This window comes from Corapipo altera, unplaced genomic scaffold, assembly GCF_003945725.1.
Source record: "Corapipo altera isolate COAL_440 unplaced genomic scaffold, ASM394572v1 180, whole genome shotgun sequence".
Classification (NCBI taxonomy): Eukaryota; Metazoa; Chordata; class Aves; order Passeriformes; family Pipridae; genus Corapipo; species Corapipo altera.
Genome location: NW_020884915.1, coordinates 5,688,758 through 5,711,880, shown reverse-complemented (window position 1 = coordinate 5,711,880; position 23,123 = coordinate 5,688,758). Strand labels below are relative to the sequence as shown.

General features: G+C 39.7%; 1 protein-coding gene across 4 annotated transcripts; it reads right to left on the bottom strand.

The window, feature by feature from the left end:
• Positions 1 to 3,757: 3,757 nt before the first annotated feature.
• TIAL1 (TIA1 cytotoxic granule associated RNA binding protein like 1) lies at positions 3,758 to 22,908 on the bottom strand. Of its 4 annotated transcripts, none has more exons than XM_027655123.1 (12): positions 22,686 to 22,908; positions 16,159 to 16,255; positions 12,839 to 12,937; positions 12,487 to 12,541; positions 12,089 to 12,176; positions 10,109 to 10,184; positions 7,694 to 7,802; positions 7,313 to 7,408; positions 7,143 to 7,227; positions 6,728 to 6,851; positions 6,124 to 6,263; positions 3,758 to 5,372 (listed from the first exon to the last, which is right to left on the bottom strand). In XM_027655123.1, exons 1-12 carry the CDS (start codon positions 22,712 to 22,714, stop codon positions 5,255 to 5,257), a joined length of 1,116 nt encoding a protein of 371 aa, XP_027510924.1. In that variant the 5' UTR covers positions 22,715 to 22,908; the 3' UTR covers positions 3,758 to 5,254. The 4 variants fall into 4 exon arrangements, with proteins under 4 accessions (XP_027510924.1, XP_027510923.1, XP_027510925.1 ...); XM_027655122.1 differs by having other exon boundaries at positions 12,839 to 12,988; positions 22,686 to 22,901; XM_027655124.1 differs by lacking the exon at positions 22,686 to 22,908 and adding an exon at positions 10,652 to 11,024 and having other exon boundaries at positions 16,159 to 16,226.
• Positions 22,909 to 23,123: the final 215 nt, after the last annotated feature.

The window sequence follows — 23,123 nt, the reverse complement described above, 5'->3', positions numbered from 1 at the left end:
AGGACCAAATAAACCACAAAGAGTATTTTTTTGTGGAACAGCAGCCCAGTAATAACTCCCCATTTATTAAGGTCAAAGAACTAGCAACCCAAATGGAGGATGGCAGCTTTTCATCATCCCCTGTAATATTTATTCTTCTACAGAGTTGGCTCCAGTAAGTCATTTTCCATCCAGGAAATGTGAGCATTATCCAGCTGCATGTGGTAGACCCAGGATTCTTATCCAATTCCTACCCACCCCTGTTCCAGAAGTTGTAAAGAATGGGAAGATGTTCAACAAGCAGCTGTGCATATCTGAAACTACTTCAGTTATCCAAGCAGAACTGTCAATGCAGACACAACACAATGCCAAGCTAAGAGGTCTACATGAAGTAAAGGTCTATAAATTCAAATGCTTAACTCAATTTGCTCCTTCAAGTTTCTTTGTTCAGTCAACTTGAGTGTTCTAGCTGGGCTGTTCAGTGTGCATCTATTTTCTCAGACAATGGCCAGAGGGTAAGTGGTTTCTACTTTTGTAATTTTAAAGCCACATTCTTTTAAGCAAGCAGATAAAGCAACTTTGTGGCTGAATGGCCACGACACTTTGGGTGCTGCTGTGGTATCTGTGTAAGCCTGTCATGAACTGAAATGTGTTTGACAACCTGACTTGGCACCGGGGCTGCTGCACCACACCCAGGGTTGGCACAGGTACCACCTCCCCTCACCATCATCCCCTTTCCTCCTCCTCCTCCTCCTTTCCCTGCCAGCAGCTGGGAAAGACAGTTGCTGAGTAGCTGGACCAGTAGCTGGGTGTACACAAGGAATGGTGACTGAGCCCTTGTTTCCAAAGGTAAATATTCAAATGCCATCACCCATCAGCACAGGAAAGTCAGCTTACACTGAATTCCCCGACACAACGCCGTTGTTTTTCTTCTGAACAAAACAATGCTGTCTGTGCAACTGTGATGCCTCACTGACAGCTTCAACACCAAGAGAGAAGGCAAAGCCATGTTTCTTCCCACTGCACTTCAGGAATACTTTAATAACCAGTAAGATTCAGATCAGCTTTAATCAAAGCATGAGGAGCTGTGTATTTAAGCAAGAATAACTTGTATTTAAATAATCATTACTGATGTCAAATTAAAGTTCTGAGTCATTACCCCTCAAATGTCAGTGAGCAGAGCATGTCATTCACATCCATGGTCTAGATGAGCACACAGCCTCAGACAGACGACAGAATCAGTGTTCACTCATCAACATAAAGTCCTGTTTCTTTTCCAAGTAAAATATCCAGTAAACACTTCAGCATTTTCTTTGATTTGAAATTACAGTAAAGGGGGAGGGAGGATGTTATCCAGGTGATACTGAAAAGCACAACAATTTTTTTTTTTTTTAAACCATCAACTAGATTCACAGAAGTTGCTGAAATGAAACACAACAAAGACCTTCCCAGCAGCTACTGCCTTGCAAGTTGCCTTTTTATGAACAGAAACTTCATTACATAGTGAAATCCTTAAACCAGTGTTGGACAGGCACCACATATGATCAGAACAAATGAATTCTCACTCATTTTTAAAAGAACAGCTTCCTTTTGCTATTACAGCAGCAATCCAGACCCCAGACTGTACCTATATATGAAGATTCATGTTGGAAACAAGGCAGTTCTTCACAAACCCCATCGATTTTTTGGAAGGATACTGAACAAAAAATTGCCTGTACCTTGCAAAGTAAGAACAGTGCAACAAAATCTTTTATTGCTGACCAGGAAACAGTTTCATGTGAGTAAAACAAACACATGTGCCCTTGTTCAAAAACAGTCAGATAATTAAGAAGTATCAGACACTAATCATGTCCATACAGTTTAAGTCTGCTTCCTTGTGTACAAACACAAGAAAAACAAATCACTATTTTTTTCTGCAAAACTAAGCCCTATATTCACTGTGAGACTTTTTTGAGTGAAATGAAGGCAATGGTTCTGGTACAGTGAATAGCTTCTCATGAAGTTATCTTAGCAAGGAAGAAGGTTCTGCAGGAAGAGTATGCCTGGACACTGTTAAAAATATACACAAGGAGGCAGGACTGATGAGAAGCTACACGTAACCTTAGATTCACAGCCTTACTACTGCAACTCTGCAAAATACAAAACGATTTCATAGGAAAAGTTTTAAATAAAACATCTTTTACATGATTGCAAGTGCATAGTTTACAAGTTCAGCCTTGTCTGCCTGTTGTCAGTTTTACAGCAAAGAGGGACAATGCTTTGACAGATGACAATACAGGATAAGCCCTTTATCACGTTTCACTTTTATTGAACATCTTCTGCAAAGGCAGATTACAACCCTGGGTTAGGCTGCACGCATCAACTTAAACCATAAGAAATCAATACTTTTTGAAATCCAAATCCTAGTGGTGAGGGGTTAGGTAGTGGTTGGTTTCTGCAGTTAGAGAAATTACAACAGTGTTAAGTGTCACTCATAAAAGCAGTATGGTGCAAGAGGCTCTTTGGTGCCAAAAAATCGTCAGTGATGCATTTATGAATGCTACTGAGTAGAAAGCAATCTAATTTACAACTCTTCCTCGCAGTGCTATAGAAACATTAAAGGACTCTGGAGACTCCCCTACCTTGAACATCTGCGAAGAAATATCACCATTACAGAAAAGCTGTATAAAAATCAATGACAAAAGACTGAAATCAGAAGGTATATCCTATCTTTCATCCTGAAATACAGGTCAGGTACGGCCCAGCTCTACAGCAGGCATATTAAATAATCAGATTTAAAGAGATCTACACATTGAGACCTGAAAGATCACTGCCTTAATCTCACACCCAGTTATATGGGCATTTATGTGGCAATGTACTTGCATCATCTAAATCTTCAGTAAGAACATAGTGCTTATATACCAGCATGCATCCAGAGCACAGTCTATGTCAAACACCTACAGTTATGTAGAAACCCCAGATTTCAAGTGAAGTCTAAGAAACCCTAAAGTAACTCGCAATTTATACCTCTACTGACTCGTGATTTTTTCAAACAGCTGAGTGTAACAAAAACACAGACTTACTGGTGAGGTTTTTTTTTCCCAAACTACAATGTATAGGCCGATCCTCGCGTAGATATTCACATATATACAAAATTTATAGAAAAACAAGAGTCCTGTAGACAAGCTCCCTATCTTGAGTGGAGAAACACTGGGTACAGCAGAAAGGAGAGCCAGAGATAAAGGGTTGATTCTGTCCCCACGAGCACTCGTGGTTCCACACTCCCTTCAGTCATTATTGCAGGCATGAGGTGCCCAGAGCCACAGGGACCTCTGGGCACAGCTGAGCCGACTGACTGAGCTGCTCTGCCAATACATCTCACCTTCTACCCGATCCTAAAGTCAAGGACCTACTTCACATGTCAACAGGAGAGGAGGAGAAGCCCCCTCGTGTGATTTGCTACAGCAATCAGGGTAGTTGTTTGCACAGCCTGGCTGGGTTTGACATCACTGCAAGTCTCCGTTTCAAAACAGACTATTCTAACTCACAACACCTGCATGGTGAGAAACAGAAAAGGTAAAAGGTACAGCTCCTCAGACACTCACTTAGAAACCACCATCTCTAAATTAATCAAACTTTCTGTTTCTTTTAAAATGCAAGTTTGCTTCACTGAACTATCACTGCAAACCCTACTCCTCCTGTTCCAAGGGTGCTGCCTCGGCGTGTTCCAGAACACAGCTGAGACATTTGCACCCTCTAGCTGTCATGGGGAGGACACAGTACTTATATCTAACTTACATTCATTTTCAACTTCAAATTTATTGAGGCAGTTTGTATCAATGTATCCATAAAATAATTCAGAAATAACCCAAGTATACCATTTAAACATCTTCATGATTTATCCATTTACACACTCAGTACACAAACAACCCAGCCTCTGTACAGGTTCATCACATGCAAACCACCCAGAAAGACAAAAACTTTAATTAAAAATAAGTCACAACTCAGTGTACTGTTTCAACTGCATCTCCGTTTACCAAATGGCACATTGAATAGTCTCTAAAATAAGATGTTTTTAACAATCTTGTTAAAAAATTCTTGGGCAAAATATTTCTAGACTTAAAAAACATCAAGATTTTTCAAAACACTCAAGATACTATACAACTTATAATAACCTTGAAAGAGGTTTACAAGGTTGTTAACCAAGGTATTTACATACCAAATAATGTAAAGCAAAAAATTTGTATTTCTAATGACAAAAAGGTGATGCATTAAAGATTTATGAAATTAAAATTAAGGCTCTTTGTTATAGTTCTTTATGTAACTTTACATATTAGCCAACTTTGGAAATGTCAGTCTTGCACATTCTTGTCAATCTACTGCATTTAAAGCAGTAGAGTATATTAAGTATTACTTTGAATAATTACATTGCTACTTCTATGTTTGAGCATGCTTTTGAAACACTGTAATTATGAAATATTTACAATGTGTAGCCTTCAAACTTTATGTAAAAGCCCAAGTATGACTGTCTGATTTCAATACAAACAACATACTTGTAAAAACGTTTTTACTTCTCAAAATTAAAAGTAAACTTCTACAGTTTCAACAAGCAAACCAGCTCTGAAAACTTCTAACGTGTGCCTGAATGTGGACAGCAAAAGTTAGGCGAAATTTCTCAGACAGTACTGTTTTTCATTTCAGACTGAACTATTTGTTGTATCAGACTGTTCTCTTTAAGCATGTAGAAAAATTAAATATTTTTTTAAAAAAATTATTCCAAGACCTACATACCCTTTGAGCTATGCCCACAGGTTTCTTGAAAACTCAATACTGTCTCCCAGCTTGTAGTGATTGGTCCACAGTTTATTTCAGGATGTGTGTTCAGCTAAAAGCAACTTGCTGTTTTCCAACCTCATTTCTCTTTTAAAAGCACAATGATATAAAACACTGACGACAAAACAAAAAAAAAAAATGGAATGGTAACCTAAGGATCAAATTTGTTAGCCATTTCTCCTACTATATCAAAATTTGTAGTCAGAATTGTCTTTATTGACTTTATTTTTAATTTTTGTACACAAAGAAAAACATGTTCATATCCATCATGAACAAAAACTTAAAAAGGCAGAACTAGAAGACATTTGTGTCCTTCACCAAAGCAAAGCTGTGCTAAAGGTTCCAAACATTTCCATTTTTAAAATAAATATTTTCTTTTTTCATTGTCTACATTCCAGTCTTCAGAATGTCACTGGAAACTGCAGCCTATCATGAAATACACACTTTAAAACAGAGTCCCAGCTCACTGTGTTTGGTAACTTGCCATACCATATCCAGCTTGGTTAGGTATTACAGGAGCACCTTGTCCCTGGGCAGGCTGAGCACCAAATCCACCCATCCAGGCAGCAGATGGAGATTGGCTTAAAAAGAAACAGGATAGTTAAAAAAAGGGGAAAAATTATTTACTAGACAACATACTAAAAAAAGAACTTAAAAATATATTTCCCACACAATCTTTGTACCAAAATAGAACAATTTCTTCTTCTCTTCAATGAGTAATTCAGGTTAAGCACTACAACATGTGATTCTTGAAAATATCATGAACTTTTCAAGAACAAAGGAAAAAAAAAAAGCCCCACAAACCTTGGGCACTGGTTGCATAGGGTACCCACCTCCAAAGGCATGTACACACACAAGTGGCTGGAAGTGAACATCAGTGATCCAGAAATGCAAAAAATACCCAGTGCCTCACTGGCATGAACACAGTGATACGTTTATCAGGTATTAAGATGTTTAACTGGCAGCAGATAATGAAGATAACTTGAGTAAAACAAGTTATTTTAAAACACCCAGGGTCCTTGGCTCACACTCTCCAGTACTCACCAGTTCAAGTCAGAATCCACCACGTGTTTAGGTATCAGACAAGACCATCCCAAACTCCACCACACGAGGTGGTGTTTGTGCCTTCCCACCCCCATGGAATGTGCCATCAGGCAGCAGCCAGAGGGACTCACCCGGGTGTGTGCCCGTGGAAATCACCAAACATAAGCTCCAAGCACACAGGAGCCCACCCAAGGTTTGACACCTCGTGCAATCCTTGACCTAAGTGAGCCTGAGACTCAGATGCTGCGATTCTTGGAATAGTCTACAAAAGTAAATAAAATTACTTACTCTACTCCAAAACCCTGTTGATTCCATGCTTGGCCATACATTCCATAGGATGGTACTTGCCACCCGTTAGCCATATACTGCCCGTACTGCTGGGGATTCCCATACACTTGGCTCCACTGCCCCCACTGGCTGTAATCCACCTGGGGAGAGAACAACCCATCACACTTCAGCTTCCACACATGGTTTAGGTTGCATTTGTGTTGCTGAAGGCAGTTTTGGCTCTATCAACCACAGGGCTAAAACAGGCAATAATGAGATCAGAAGAATAAGACACCATTCTGATTTAATTAGATCCTTGTACTGAACAATGTATTTGAAATACCAAAGACTATCTGGTTGGACAGCCCCCTGTCTGCAGTTAGAGAAACAGCAAGAATCAGAATTACCTCAAAGTTTCTCCCTATCTTGAATCATATCCAGAAGACAGTAACAGATATTCCATCAAAATCACTAGCCCAATTTGATGAACAACTGGAACATAACTGAGACAGAACATGGACTTTCATAAGAACTCCATAAAATTTACCCATTACAACTGGGATGGCATTACAAGTATATACACAGTTGCTTCTGTAATGCAAAGAAAAGGTCAAACTGCAGTTACCTGTTGGAAGTTTTTAGTCATATCAGGGGATTCTTTACCCCAATAACACTTAACAACATGTCCTTCAATTGTGGTTCCATTAACTGAAACAATAGCATGTGCTGCACTTTCATGGGTTGAAAATCTAAAGAATGTAAAAACAAAATAATGTTATGCTTTACAGGGCTTCCACCTTACTGTTAAAATACACTGACTCCATACATACAGCAAATCCAGGGAAAAACATCTGCTTTCACAAACATTCATCTTCTCAGGTAAAAAGATTGGTGGTCACTTTTAAAACTCCCAAATTGTTCTATGAACATATGGTGACAGCTTTTAATGCATCAGGAGAAATTCAATCAAGTGAAATTACAGAAAGATGAGACATTACTACACGCACAGACCCACAGATCTGACTTTTCTTTGTCCATACCTGACAAATGAGTAACCTTTTTCTGGAAACACCCTTATTTCCATAATCTGTCCAAATGGGGAAAAAGTCTGTCTCATAAGTTGATCTACAACATAAAAAGTTTTCAAATTAGTAACTGTCTTGGTGTCCAAGAAGCTTCAATAATAAAAAAGCAATAAAACAGTTCATACCTGTTAGCCCAGAGGCAATTCCTCCACAGTACACAGTACAATTTTTTGGACTTGACTGATTTACTACATCTTCAAATCTCAATTGTTTTGTGTTATCTATAAAGAGAAAAGGCTGGTTTTCAGCAGTGGGACAACAGTAACCCAAGAGTCCCAGATACTCACCTTGTACACCGGTATGAATTTCACATTTAACAAAAACATTCAATATTTTATGACAGACCTCTATTGCCACTACTCTACCAAAAAAATCTACTCTTTTAAGATCAGGAAGGCAAGCTAGATATGTAATTTAAGTGACATGAGTTTGGCTTATGTTTTATTCCCCCACTGAGCAGTGACATGCAAGCAAAAACACAACACAGCATGACATGAGGGCCTTACTTTCTTGTGTACTTTTGGGGGCTGGTGGTTTCCGCGTTGCCCAGTTAGTTCTGATCTGGCGGCCTCCCAACCACTGGCCTCCCATGTGTACAATAGCATTTTCTGCATCCTGGGGACATCAAAACAAAGGTTACAACACTCCCAAGCAAGAAGCTGCTTCTAAGAAAGACTTGGTCATCTGTTAATTCTCTTGAAAAAAGTCAGTAACAGTACTAAGAAGTGTAGGAAACTCAGAACAATCTCAGCAAGCAGCCAAAAATTAACTGACATGAAGGCAACTGGTTATAGAGAAGGCCCTCAGAAGTCATCTCACAAAACCTTCCTCCCACCCATTTTCTAAACACAGGTTAGAATCCAACTGCAATCACACACATTACTACCTGTATATATGCCACAGATATATATACACATACACATATCTATACCATATATATGTATACTATACATATATTCAAATATTCAAAAGCTGCCCAAAAAAGTGCACAAGTCATACAGATGCCAGAAGCAATTACTGAAATAAAACAACTATCACTGAAAAAAAAAAAGAAATAAAAAATTTGCCAATTGACCATACTAAAAATAAAGAAGTATATTTAATAGTAACAGAAGTCAAAATACTTGAATCATCAAAATCCCTCACTAGAAAATATTTTAGATATAACCCAAGTAAAATTTACACCATGCAGTAGGTGTTTGCAAAAGACCTTGTATAAGATCTAAATGTGGGGGTTTTTCCCAGAATCTTACTGTGCACTCAACATAACAGATCAAGTTTAGGTAGAAAAATTCTAAGTTTGGGAGGGGTAAATGGTAGTTACAAAGCAGCTGTAATGCTGAGATACAAACGACTGAGTGTTGAAGTTTGCTTTTATTTATTATTTGCACACACCCCTCTGTCTGCTCTCTGCAGACACGCAGTAGATGTCTGAATAGACTGCTTTGTAAGTTCTCTAAATATTAAAGTCATTGCATGAACACACAGGAGTCTATGGCCCACGTGGCTCAAATTCTTATCTTGAACATGACTTAGAAAACTATCTAAGTTCACACTGGAAGTAGAAACATTGAGTAAGCAAGGGATAAGTTTGCTAACACCTGCAAGAAGCAGTTTTTTCCCCAGCTGCTTTGAAAGAAGAGAGGCAGAGCAAATAGTCCATGTTTGGAATGCTTTTCCAAGGGCACAAAGTTACAGCAAATATCTGCCAAGCACAAGGGCCAAAGGAAACAAGGACCAGTAAAGGGGAGCTCTCAGCATCATCCTGCCTCACACTGAAGGCTTCTCTTCTCAACACTCTTCTCAAACTCACTCAGGACCTCAATATTTTTAAGTTTTAATTACACAGAGTGCTCATTTTGAAAATTAAACAGAAGTGAAATTATGGAAGATGACCAATAATAATAAAACCAGGAAAAAACCTAAAAGACAAAACCAAATCACCAGACAATACAAACCCCCTATTTATTCAAGCACCCTCCTCTCCCAAAACACAGTGAATAAGTTACAAGCTGAGTAGGGAAGGAAACTACCTCTAATGAATCTTGTTGCTAGTTTTGAGGATCACAGGTGTGACAAAAATGGAACAGAGATAAGGTCACAACTGATCCAGTTTAACGTAGGAGTTTAATTTGCTCTTAACTGTGGAATGCATTAAGACCTCAGGCTGGAGTACCTGAAGTCTGGGAACATACCCAATTCCCCAAATGTAGCAGAATGACAACAAATTCTCAAAAACAGGCCTTAAACTACAAGCTCAGGATGGTTGTACCATAACCCTCCAGGTACAGCTGCTGTGTGAAAGAAGAGCAACCAGGACATAAAATTTAGAAGTACTTTTTAGTGCTACATTTAGAATTCATGCAGTAATTCTCTAGAATAAACACAACTTTTAAACTGGAGTTTTCATGGCTCAGCCTGAAAAGTATCCACTGACTTTTGTAACATTTCCCCTCCGGTCACAGAAGCTGAACACAACTGTAAGGTAAGGGAAGAGGGTACAAGGAAATAAAAGAGCTATTCCTTATCTATTGCAGCTGTAACAGGGACAGCAAAACATCAGTGGAAAAGTACACTAAATCAAGGCATCCAACTGCAGTATCTTATGGCATCTGCAAATCTGAAGGAAAGAAATTCCAACTTCTTCTTCTGATTACAACAGCTCCTGTTGCAGAAGAGCCAAAGACATTCCTTACGACCACACAAACAGGCTTTATATGCTAAAATGCTGTGTGTGCTTTTCCTATACATAATATTTAAGGAAAATGATTAAGCTTTCCCATGTTGTTCTAACTGTACGTACAGCTCCTGTACATGTAAACTGATTTCCCTTGGTGAAGTTAATAAATAGCAAATACGTAAATGAGCAAACTAAAACAGGAAAGTAGGAACTCTCTTAAATCTCCATTGTGATTACTCACCAGTTTGTTATAAAAAGATACAAAACCATAGCCTTTTGACTTTCCAGTTGCCATATCTTTAACTACCCGTGCATCCCTGTGAAAAGAAGCACAGCTATATGAGGGTAATATTAATAACCTGCAAAATAAAAACTAAAAGGAACCACACACACTGTATTGTGAGCATAATTTTGTCTTATAAATTCAGTTAGCCCTAAAACTACAGTCATTCCTGAACTCTCCCCTATTGCTTCTTTACCTGTTAGAAAAAAGCAGTAGGACAAAAAAAATAACATGTAATAAACATGCAACCTATGCACATAACCTATGCTGGCTATAACTAGAATGTTCAAATTTGAAGTATAAGAGAAACAAAGTTTCCTTTTCTAATATTCTATTGGCTAGGGTCCTCTAAGGTTTACTGTTCTATAAATTACTGTAACAATTCTATCTAATTTACCATGCATTTTCTAAATAGTTAAATGTCTTCTGCCTAGTGATACAAAATATATGAAATATTAAAAAAATCGAAAAAGAGGAAAAAATAGGAATTAAAAGGCATACATGGCCTGTTAACAGATTTCTTTATTTTTCTTGGTCAATTCTCTACCATCATTTTGGAGTTTGGGTAGCTGTAAATTTTGAAAAATTGACATTTTCAGAAATTTAAGAAAGGAGAATAAAACTAACAACAATGCTAAGCACACCAGTACGAAAACAACAAATTTACACAGAAATTTTAGTGAGTAAGTTAAAATGATTGGAAATATAGAACTGCACTGAATATAGAATGTTAAAATGTAAATACTAAAATATGTATATATAAATAATGTATAATAAGAATAAATAGAAATGAGAAAAAATCTACAACTGAGTTCCAGTGTGCACAGTTCCTTGCAGTTAGCCTTCAAGATCCTGTCCATTCTTATGAGCAATTCTGCAAAATAACCAGAATGCTATTACTTTTAATTGTGACTTGGACTTTAGAAAAACTGCAGGTCTCAGGTATAAATATAGATCGAGAAACAGAAACCTGAATTATTCTCTTTAAATTGATTTTTAAAACAGTACTACTTACCACATTAAGAGACAAAAAGCAAAGTAAACAAAACAGCAGAGGTAAGAAATAAGATTCATGATTCATTTAAAAATACGCGTACAGAACAAGAGAAAAATAAGAATTTTGTTCTTAGAAATATATTCCTGTAAAGTAGTACAAAAACCTTCATGTGCAACTTTTAAAGATTTTTATAAAGATAACGTGATAGAAGATTAACACTTTTTTTTTTTTTTTCAGAACTCTTAAGCACATGTATATATTTTAGCACTCACAAGGATTCTTGTAACGTTCAATATGTTCAATTAGGACACCAGGTGATTCAGCATCACCTGAATTGTCTATGAGAAGTTTAAAGAAACATTTTCTTAACTGGCAGAAATGTGCACATATTATAAAGTCACCATTCTTTAAGAGATTGTAATCTTAATTCATCCCACTATTATCCAAAAAAAGGAGATTTCATTCTCTTAAGTACCAGCTTTTTTCAAAACATTCACAAGTTGTTAACTGGCTGCTTCACAGAATTATATTCCAATTGCCCAATTTTCCATACTGCTATGAGATGCAGTACGAACCCATAAGAAACACACAAGGATACCACAGATACCAGTTTTTAAGTCACTGCTCTGTACATCAAATTCTCAACACCAAAAAGTCACACTTAGGAACAGTAATTAAATTTTAATAAAAAGTTGAAGGACATCAGCATATAGATTAGGTTAAAAGCACATTGCTTGCAGCAAATCAGAGAACAATTACATTACTGTATTTACAACCATGAGAGACACTGAGATCAACCCCTCTTTACTACCCACCCACCCACCATAGCAAAATTAACATCAGAAAAACTATCTCATTAGATAACAAATAACATTTCATCTTAGAAACAAATTCTATCACATTTTCTGACTGATATTGGAAATGTTTATGATGATACTTACGATATTTTACCGAAAGGAGCAAATGCTGACTTGATGTCTTCTGTTGTTATTTCTGGACTTAAATCCCCAACGAACACATGGAAGTGATCTGAAAATAAATAATTTACTAATCAAATATTTAACTGCTATCTAAGGTTGCAGCTCCTGAGAAGGTGATGTTCTGCACACGGGACTGGGAACCAGGAACGCTCAGGATTCCATCTGATGAGCAGCAGCAATTTAATCTGTCCACTCCTGTTTCCCCAGTTGTAAAGCACAAACAGAAGAATTAGTTTGCAAAGTTCTATTAAACACAAGATGGGAAGGAGAGAAGTTATGTTTCAATGCATTTATGACAAATCATTACCAGGCTGGGAAGTATTTGTGTAGAAGTGATACTGTGGCATTACATTACTTACTGGATGTATCTTTTTTCTGGCTACTTGGTGTTGTTGCCCAGTTTACTTTGACCTCCTGAAAACAAGTATAAGATTTAGTATGAATTCACAAAATTATTGCATCATTAAGTTCATTCAAGGGTGGGTTACAACTGTCAATGTTTACAAATCATCATTCCATATAAACCACCATCATAACTAAAACATCACAAATGATACGTTTCTTAAACAAGACAGACTTTTTTTAAAGTCAGTATTTTAAAAATATTATTCTAACAGTACTAAAACTCGGTAAACATCTTCAACAGCTTTATTAATACTTTCACACAAATCTATGTTGTTTAAATCTAAGATTACAATGTAAGCAACTTACCTTTCCCAAAATTTTTCTCCCATTCATAGCAGCTAATGCAGCAGCTGCATCTCTGTGTTCATAAAATTCCACAAAGCAATAAGGGTCATTGCTTGTATGCTGCAAAACAGAAAATCCAACAGAAGAGTTGACCCTTCTGCTATCGGGTTGCTGAGAAGAAAATCCAGGAAAATATATTACTCATAGCTAGAAACTTTCAGAATGATTTGCATCAGATTTATGAAATTGCCTTTGACATTACACTTAAATGCAAGAATTATTAAGGTGGACTTTTTCTAGCAATTTCTGAAGATAGTTTACTTTGAATGAGGACTGAAGTTTACTGAACTAAAAATAATTCAAGTACCAGAAAAGTGATCTGCAGACTGGATGGAAGGGGGGATAGAAAGGGGGAGAATGGAGAGAAGAACAAAAATGATCAACTGCCTCATGTGTACACTCAAAGCTTGAAAGGTTTGTTCCCCAGACACATTTTCATCAATTTTCTCTTGTCCTATTTAAGAAATCTTTCATTTGACTGAAAATCACTAGCAGACAGCACCCTAGAAGTTGCAAATTCTCAGTCTCAAGTGAAAAATGCCACACCCAACAACTGGAAAATAATCTTTTAAAAGAACCAAACTCCAAACAGTTTGACTGAGGGAAAAAAGTACTAATCAGGCTGTTAACCCTGTTATAAACCTCAGGTACAACCTGTTTTTGCAGGATGGACTATCAAATCACCTTTAAAATACCAACTGACAGAGATCACTGAAGGCATTAATGTACCAGAGTATAAGGTGCAAAGACCAGAAGAGTTTTCTGAAAAATTGATCAAGTGGAAAGGGTGATTAGAATGCCAACATTAACACTGCCTTTGATCTACCCCAAAGATGTAACAAATACCAAAACTCAAACCAAAACATCTCCATTAACTGCTCTGCAGCTACAGGGACCAAAAGTTGATAAACACAATAATGTTAAACTAAACAAATTATTTCTCACAGGGACAGGGAAGGGTCGAGCACTTGGAGAAAGTGCTTTGGCATCAGTGTTCATGTATATCAAGCTGCCCCACTGCCAGGCTGAACACAGCTCTAAGAGGAGGCCTTTTCCAGTATCACTGTGTATCTCCTGACAACTCTAACACACTCACACTGATGAAGAAATTCTAATCCTTCCCCCTAAAACTGGACTGTACACCTTCAAACATCTACACCTGAACAAGGGAAGCTATTGAGATGCAACAGTTGAACAGATCACAAGCCCTTTATACACCTAAAATGATCGAGCAGTCTGAAGTCAACCTTCTAAACACTGTCAGTACCTGATGCACAATGAACAGTTGGGAGCAAATGTACCTGACATCATAAAAAAAGAGTTTCAGTCACAAAGTGCTCTACAAGCAAACTCACCTCAGATGCCCTAAAACAGAAAGCCTTAATTCATCCCTCTTCCCCCAGCACTTTGGGAAACCCATTTAAGGCCTCCTCAGCAAATTTAATGCTGTTTATGCTTCAACTGAAGTGCAACTTTACTTTTAGCTTGTAGGAAGGTCTTTAGCAGTGAGAACTTGTCTGCAGACAGTCAGATCTTTTGGTGTTCAAACTACCTGCAAATGCTGTCCAACCACCCCCTGAATATTATATACCCCCAAAACAAACACTTGGAATCTCTAAACACTTGACTTGCTCATGTCCCATTTCTGCAAATGAAAAAGAATGAGTTGATACAGCTGCTAAAAACCGAAAAAAAAATCACAAAAATTCTTAGAACATTCAGGTACAAACTTGGCAGATGGTGGTAATAACACTGGACAGGTAAGAACCACTTGAACATGATTCAGTTCCCAGGAAAGGTTTCCCACCCACTGGCTGGAAGGATGAGCAGCATGCACAGGTACTTTGACAGCTGCAGGCCAGTCCCAGTGCAGAATCCAACCTGCACTTGCTGAGTGGTTGGTGGCAGGGGCTCAGCTCAGCCCAGTGCAGTCACCTCTGTGTCACTGAATACAGCTGGAGCAGTTTTTGTTTATCTACTTACTTCATAAAGATGTCCCACTTATGTATATCTTAAAACCACAAAGCCTCAGTCAGGGTAAAGGGAGTGTTAGAATTTCTCCTCTGGTTCTCAAGAAACCAAACTGATCTAACAGCTCTCAGTCAGCCTGAGGTTGGAGCAGCAGCACCTTATTTCTGGAGAGCATGACAATCAAAACTGTTTCTTCAGAGAAAAACAACTGTGCTCTGCCAGCCTTCTGTTACCTTTCTCCAGCAAACTTACAGGAAATGTGGCACAGCTTGGTGTCACATGGGAAATTATTAGTCCAGACAAAGATGAGAGTGAATAAAGAAGCAGTAAGTGGTTAATAAGGAGCTAAAAACCAACTAACAAAAAGCTGTGTGCCACAGTGAAAGGAAAACAACTCCACAGAGGAGTTTCTAGCAGCATTCCTAAAAAAGTCTGGGCACAAGACTTGCCTTTTAATATTTTCATTAATAATGTTAACAAAAAACTAATGTGACTGTCCCCAGGAAATCTGTAATTACCAGTTAGTATAAAGCATAAGGAGCAGTAAAAGTGGGAAGATTGAGCCTAGCAGAGGTTCTGATCAGCCCCTGCCTGCTCCAAGTTTATCAGTTAGAAATGCAGAAGGAAGGAAAAATATCAGGGAGCCAGAAGTTTTCTAGGATGTGTCAACCAGAGAAGTGGTCACCAACCCATTGCAAACACCAGAGCATTTGCAATGGAGAGGAGAAAGTATTAATACTTACCAGCTCTTCGTACAAAAGAACTTATCCGGAATTCTACAGAAATTTGGTCACTTTGTTTCAAGGAAAAATTAATTTAAGAACAGACAGGTGCAAACGAGCTATTTTCAATGGCACAGAAGAGGTTCAGGAAGAGCCAGACTTATTTTGAAGGGTTTTTTACTTTTCATCCATAGCAAAGTAGCATTTATTGAAGAGGGAGAAGAATTACTGACGGTCACGTTCAAATAAAGTGAGAAATGTCCAAAATAACCACGAATAACACTTGGTACAATAAGGTTTCTGATCATCAGAACAATGTGGTTCTGAAAAGAGGTGGTAACAATCTTTCAGATGAAGTGGAATCTCATCACCAGCTGATGAAAGGTACCTCAGGGCTACAGGCAAAAGCACAGGACTGCACACAACAGGTCTCTCCTGCACAGTCATCCCCAAAGCCCAGCATGACCAACCTAAAGAAACCCATCACCAGCAAGGTCAAAAGAAGCCCCAACTCACTCCATTTATTTTGGACAACTCAGGACAAAGTTACATTACATTTGCTACCCCCCTAGATGTGGAAGGTCTTACCTCTGTTATCATTTTACAGCTTTTGCATGGTCCAATCTGGCTGAATAACTGAAGTATGAGAACTTCAGTCACATCTCTGGAGAGGTTTCCTACATAGCTACACAAGGAAACAAAACAAACAAACAAACAAAAAAAGAAAAAAAAAAATCAAGATTTTTGAACCAGAAATTTTCACCTTTTCAAATATAATTACAGTTTTAAAATCTTAAATGACTATGAAAAAAATCTCCCTTTAAACATCACAGACATCTTAAACACAGTATTTACAAATTATTTCCTATAGTTTTAACGCAACATTCATATAGTTTCTAAATTATAAAGTTGGCCACACAACTGAGATCCTGAAGCTTGATTCAGACAGAATACTGGACATCAATATCTAGTGCCAATCATTTCCTTGGCAAAGAAATGTCAAAAGCATGAAGAACATTGCTCAAGAAAGCTGGGCAGAACAAGCAACCAAATGGGCAAAGGTATTTTAAGTTTCACTTCCCACTGAACATCTAATCCAGAGCACTTCTGAATTTGGGGATGAACCCACATCCAACTCCCAGGAGCTCAGGAGCAGCTATTGGACAAACTGTGCTGCCTTGCAGGCAACCAACTCAACTTTTCTGTTTTCCTGAACATTTGGAAAACCAGCCCACTCACCAACACACACGGTAATTTATGCAGCATTATGCCATAGGAATGCTCTGTACAGCATCATCTGAACAGCTCCCACCTCTGTCATACTCCCCAAAACTCTGACAGGGTTATTTCAGTATCACGCAGATTTCTGTGGGTTTTTTTTTATTTGTAAATCTTGAGAAATAATTCCAAGTTTTGAAATATTGACCAAGTTCAGATAAGACTCCTAGATTTCCCAGGTCAAAGATGGCTGAGAAAGTCATGAATGCAAAACTAAATTCTTTTTTAAAATGTGACTAATTTGTAATCCAGTTGTAACCAGTGATCAGTTAAGAGAAGGGTTTGTCACACTAACAGATGTCAAAAGCCATCAGCAGAGGGGCATTCCTCATCCTCACAAATAAGCCTGTCAAGACAGAAAGTATTCAAATGCAACCAATAAAGTGAGCAGAACTTTCTGTGATTTAGCTGTTGAAAGAATTCAGACTTTACTCCTTTTGCTCTGATTTGTTACAGAATGCCATAATACAGTAAACTAAAGTCAGTCTGAGCTGTTAAGACACTTCAGTAAACACAGATGTGAGCCAGCATTTCTTAGTCTGTGCACAGACCAACTTCTTTTGAGTCAGGTAAAGAGCTGGGCACTGAAATCGCTGTAACAGGCACCCTTTAACATCTTGGAAAAGCAGTTCCTACGTGTGACAACTGGACTTTCATCTGCCTTGGGCAGAACTAGAAAGGACTCTGTTTGTACACAACGTTATCTACAGATGTGTGTTTATGTCACTCTTCTTTAAACACTATGAAACAGTTCTGCAGTTTCTCAGTCAGGACTCCAACACTACACAAGATCCAGAGCGAGTTTCTTACACATATCACATCACCTGAATATAGAAACAGCCATTAAACCTTTCACATACTCAGTACTTTCTTACTAAATACATAGGAGTTAACAGAAGTCATTAATAGACGTGTGTATCATTAAGAAGCATTTCGGTACAGAAGTTAAAAACTGCAAAATTCTGTAAGACTCTTACAGGACAAACTGTCCATCTCACTGACTTTTCAGTTCTCTATTCTAAAACTTAGCAGTTAAACATTTATCTCTACCTTCCTTCTGAAATATTAACTAAATTTTTGTTAATCATTCACCAAGATTGAATTGTAAATCACTAAAACTTCAAGTGAAAATATTAACCTTTGCAGATGCTACTAAAATCACATGGAAAATATAATTGCCAGTGGGAATTCCCATATAAAGGGTCAGCAGTGCTGTGAACTTATTACTAGTGCTTGTTTCCTTTCTACCCTGTTGAACAGTATTAATCAATACCATGCTTTCACAGCACACTGAAACAAGCACCTGGACACTGGCACTGCCATGGAATTAAATACAGTGAAGTCCTATTAACATTATTTCTACTGCCAAATCAGATGCAGTAAGTAAAATTAATACTACCAAAACCCCAAATATCATCCTCTTCTGTATAATATTAATATGGACTTTGGAAACACAAGAAGTCTGAAAAGCAATCTGAAGAAGTCTTCTTGTTCTGACCAAAAAAAACCCCCAAAATAAAAAGGCCAGGAAAAGCCATTCCTCAGAAATCTATTCAGTTAAGGGCAGATAAATTACACTGACTGCTGGGAGAGATTACCAGCTGGTTTTCCAATACCACTACATCTCCAGCAAGGTAGCTGTGAGTGAGGCTGTTGCATCACAAACCTTAGCTATGAAACAGGCTGCCTCTTCATAAAAATCAGCAGTGTAAATCTGGACCACCTGCCTGCTGCATTCAGATGGATGTGAGATCCTACCAGTCCATTAATTCTCCAAATGCAATGATAAATACTGCCTTGGTGTTTAACATCACCACAGGCAGAGGCATTCCTACCTTTCACAAGCTTCTAACACTCCAAAACTTGAGTCATACACACGCTGAGAATAGTGCACACTAAAGGTTCATGTCACAAGGACAACATCCAGACTCAAATCCCTCAAAAGGCACGTAAAACATGGGAATACAAACATCTACAAATCTGAAACAGTACACTAAAAAGTAAGACTTGATGACTACTTTCACATCTTTAAGCAGGTTGCAGTAAAATCACCTCCTTCAGAGATGACTTTAAAAAAACCCAACATTCAAGCAAACACCTTCAGTGTAAATGTTTGAATATCACACAGAACTGTTGAAAAATGTATATTCTACACATTAGGAACAGAGAGTTTACCTTTGTGGAAACACAACACCTGGCTGAGCTGATGCTATCACCCGCCCTCCCCAGCCAGCCTGCTGCTGCACCAGCTTTCCCTTTCCTAACTTCATTCTACTGTATGAAATCAGAATTATCAGAACCACACCCCAAGAAAACATAAGACTCTCAACATGCTATCGTATGTTATTTCAGTATTTTTGGACTGATACAGTCTAGAGGATATATTGTGCAAGCTTAAAAAAAAATTATAAAACCTAACAAAAAAGCACTTACTATACTTTTATAGGCTGTTGTCATGGTTAATGTGACAGGACAGCAAAAGTTGTGGCTTTTTGCATACAGGCAATAGTGTTTGGTCCCTTCTGCAAGTCTGAAGCACTTAAATAGCAATTCAGAAGCAGATACACAAAGAAAACCCCACCCATAGATAGATATCCTGATACAAATTTCAATACATTACACTAGAATAACAAACCACTTGCAATTCAGAGACCTTGTAGAACTATCAAAGAATACAAGAAGCACATTATCAGTAAGTAATGAGTTTTAGAACTAAACTCTTTCATTCTACTTGAGTGCAAAAATCCTCTTTGTGAAGGTAAAGAGGTTTGTATGGTATCCTAGATGGGGAGGGAAGGAAGGGACAGTTACAGCCACTACTTTTAGGTCCACAACAGTCCCCTACATACTTTTTTGAGGAAACATAGTAAATGTGATTTCACTGTCACACAGACAACATGCAAGAAATGGCAGCTCCCATATTTAAAAGAAATCATGATAAGCAATAAGGTAAGTGATGAAGAGCCCAGAGAAGTTCTAGCAGCATCTCTGCCTAATGCTAGTGAGCTACTGGAAACAAAATAATGCCACAGAAAATCCACTCTGGAGCCTCCACTGGCAGCCAACATCCCTCTGCAGGAGAGCTGAACTGAGAGAAGGGCGAGAGAAGAGAATCCCAGCAAAGTCTTACTTCTGCACCCCATCCACATTCCAGGACACTTGGAATACTCCACAGCAAGGCTGATGTGATAGATAACAACTTGTATGTATTCAGTGACTGCTTGTGAAGTCATTGAATACCTACAAACCACACAAAACATTCCTAAAACCATTAACAAGAAGAACATTCAAATTTGGAACTTTTCTCCTGGTTATCAGTGAGAGCTGATAACAGCAGCAGCACATCAGGTTTCCAGTAGTTTAGTTTCCACTTGAAAGTAGAAGCAGGACTTGGATAGAGCCTGTGAGATCTGATAGCACTCAGAAAACAGAGCTTTCAAGTGTTCCATTAAAAAAAAATAGAAATCAGAAGCCCACAGCTCATCTTAGGACCAGTTAAAAAATTACATGTGACAGATCCTACAAAAAGGCCCTCCTTTCTGGAAAGCTTTCTGGCAGAAAATATGGAAGGTTATTCTTCACATTTCTATAAAGGCCTAAGAGTTATGAAATGTGAGAAATAAAAATGCAAATGGTGTCTATTTTCTATATTAAGCCTGAGAAAATATTCTGAATTCTTAGAGGTTCATGACAGACCTCTCATGATTGCAAACAACGTAACAGTCCCATAACTATTGCAAAGGGAAAGGATCCTAATTCCTGAGATATTCAACATGGGCATAAATGTGAGGTGGTTGGGTAGGTTTTTCTTTCTATAATTAAAAACCATTGCTTGCAACTGTTAAAAAAGAAAATTCCTTCCTAACTTACAAGGTTAGTTTTTCACTCCTGAAGGAATAAATGAAAATCCAAAGACATTCATAATGTATTGCTTTAACTATCAATCAAGTGCTTCTGCACATGATCAAATGGCTACTGAAAGAATTTGTTCTTCCCTCCCTCCCCTCCCTAAAATAAAAAAAAAAACAAAGAAAACTTAGAAATTCAATTTACAGTATTTTCAGTGAGTTTTATTTATGAGATCACAACTGCTCTACATGCAAAGCATTACCCAAGATAATAAACTTTAAAACACAACTTGCAATTCTAAATTTAAAGATATTTCAGATGAAAGTAGGGACAAGAGGGTGATGTAAGAAATGCCACAGTGAAATTTTTGTCTTCCATGCAAGAAGCTTTCAGATAATTACAGGAAAGCAACCCTATGTGACTGTGGTTACTACAGAACTACCAGGAAATTAATGTATATGCTGTTTATTAGTTTGACAAATTAAACAGTCACATGTGCAATAAAACATTTTGGGCAGCTGCAGAGCTGCTGCTTTCAGCCATCTCAGTACAAATGTGTTTTTTCCTTGTTAGTGACAAGTGGGCTAAGTCACCCATCCTTGATGGATGTGTTAGTGAGCAGAACCCACTCCTCCCAGCATGCCACCAAAACTTGTTAGCAGTAAAAGAACACTTTAAAACTTAGTGGAGATATAGCACTTATTAAAAAAAAAAAAAAAAAAAGAGCCAATCGTGAAGAAAGGAACCTTGAAAATAAAACTGAGTGAAAACACTGTGTGACTTTGCCCTTTTCCCTCCTCCCCTTCTGCAGCAACACTCAAACCTGTGCCCACTATCAGGGCCAAGCAAACTCGGACCACCTGGGTAACCAACACAAAAAGCATTTCAGGTTTGCTTATGTCAACTGTGCATCTCGGGGAGCGAGGTCTAAGTACTTTATACTACCCCACGAACAAGTCAAAACAACTTCTGCAGACACAGAAAGGAGAAAACACACAAACAGCCCGGAGAAGCCTTAAATGCCAAGTCATCATTTTGGTAGCGAAACCGATGAGACCTTTCACTCTGTTTCAGTAGCTTCTTTCGAGTGGCCTTCAATCCAGGCTATCTTTGATAGCTTCTCTGAAAGCTACTGTGCCAAAAACTAAACAGACAAAGATTTCATTTGCGCTGTCCCGAGCTGTGTTTGTCATCTGGGCAGCCCGGGCATGAGACCGCCTTTCTCACAGGGACAGCGGGGCTCACACAGCCCGGAACAGCCTCTGGCAACCGGGACCGAAACCCCACGAACTGGTTAAAATGATCCACAGCGCGATCACAGGGGTCTCCAGCGCCCGGACACACGTACGAGCCGACGGGACAAAGAAAATTCATCAAAACCGTACCTGCGGAGTTGAAACGAACTCAACACCACCCCCTCCAATAAAAAAAAAAAAAACCAACAAACCTCGAATTTATATTTTTAAGCAGAAAGCAGATGACAGCCGCCGAAGGGAGTGAAACTGCCCAGAGAGACGCGGCCAGCACAGTTACTCCTTTCCCCAGGGCCCGATACCTTGTTACTGAACCGCACCGTGACCCGCCGGAGGGAAAAGCGATCCCTCCCGGCTTCCCGGCGCTCCCCATCCCACCCTGCGCCGGGAGAGCACAAAGAACTTCCCCAGCGCCGGGACCGGGGCGGCCCGGCACCCCCGGGGGCGGCCTGGGACCCCCGAAGCACCTCCAACACCCCGGGACGGCCCCCTCGGGCCTCCGGGGATGGGCCCGGAGAATTCCCGGGCCCAGCTCCGGTTTTCCCGGTGTTTTCCCCGGATCGCTGCGGCGCGATCCCCCCGCGGGCCCCGAGCTCCAGCCCGGACCCCGCTCCCGGCCCTCCCAACACGCTCCGCCGCGCTCAGCCCCCTCCGCTCCCCCAGGGCCCAGCGGGACCCCCCGGGGACGCATCCCCTCCCTCAGCCCGCCCGCCCCGCCGCCCGCTCCCCACTCACAGGGTCCTGGGCTGCCCGTCGTCTTCCATGATGGTGGGCGAGCGCCGCTCTCCGCAGCCGCGCCCCTGGGGCAGCGCCGGAGGGGCCGGGCCGCGCGGGGAGGCGAAGGGAAGGCGAGGAGGGTGCGGGCGGCCGAGGCTCGCCCCGCTCGGCGTGGCCCCCACGCCAGGTCCCGCGGCCGCGGATCCCGAGCGGGAGAGGCAGAAGCGGCACCACAAAATGGCGGCCGCCACCAGACGCTCAGGAAGCCGCGCTCCGCGCACGCGCCGCCCGCGCGCGCTCCCGGACCCGCTTCTCCTCGGCGGCGCCGCGGGGCGCGATGGGGCTCGTAGGCACGGCAGGGCGCGGCGCGGCGGAGGCCCGGGGGCTGATGGGAGTTGTAGTTCTACCCACAGGGCGTGGAGCGGGGGGCAGCGGGAGGAAAACTACCGCTCCCAG

Coding starts and splice junctions, on each gene's coding strand:
- TIAL1 (XM_027655122.1), bottom strand. CDS start 22,714: ATGGAAGACGACGGGCAGCCCAGGACCCT. Junction 16,256..22,685: donor GACGGGCAGCCCAGGACCCT/GTGAGTGGGGAG, acceptor TTCCTTGTGTAG/CTATGTAGGAAACCTCTCCA. Junction 10,185..12,088: donor GCTCCTTTCGGTAAAATATC/GTAAGTATCATC, acceptor TTCTTTTCACAG/GGATGCACGGGTAGTTAAAG.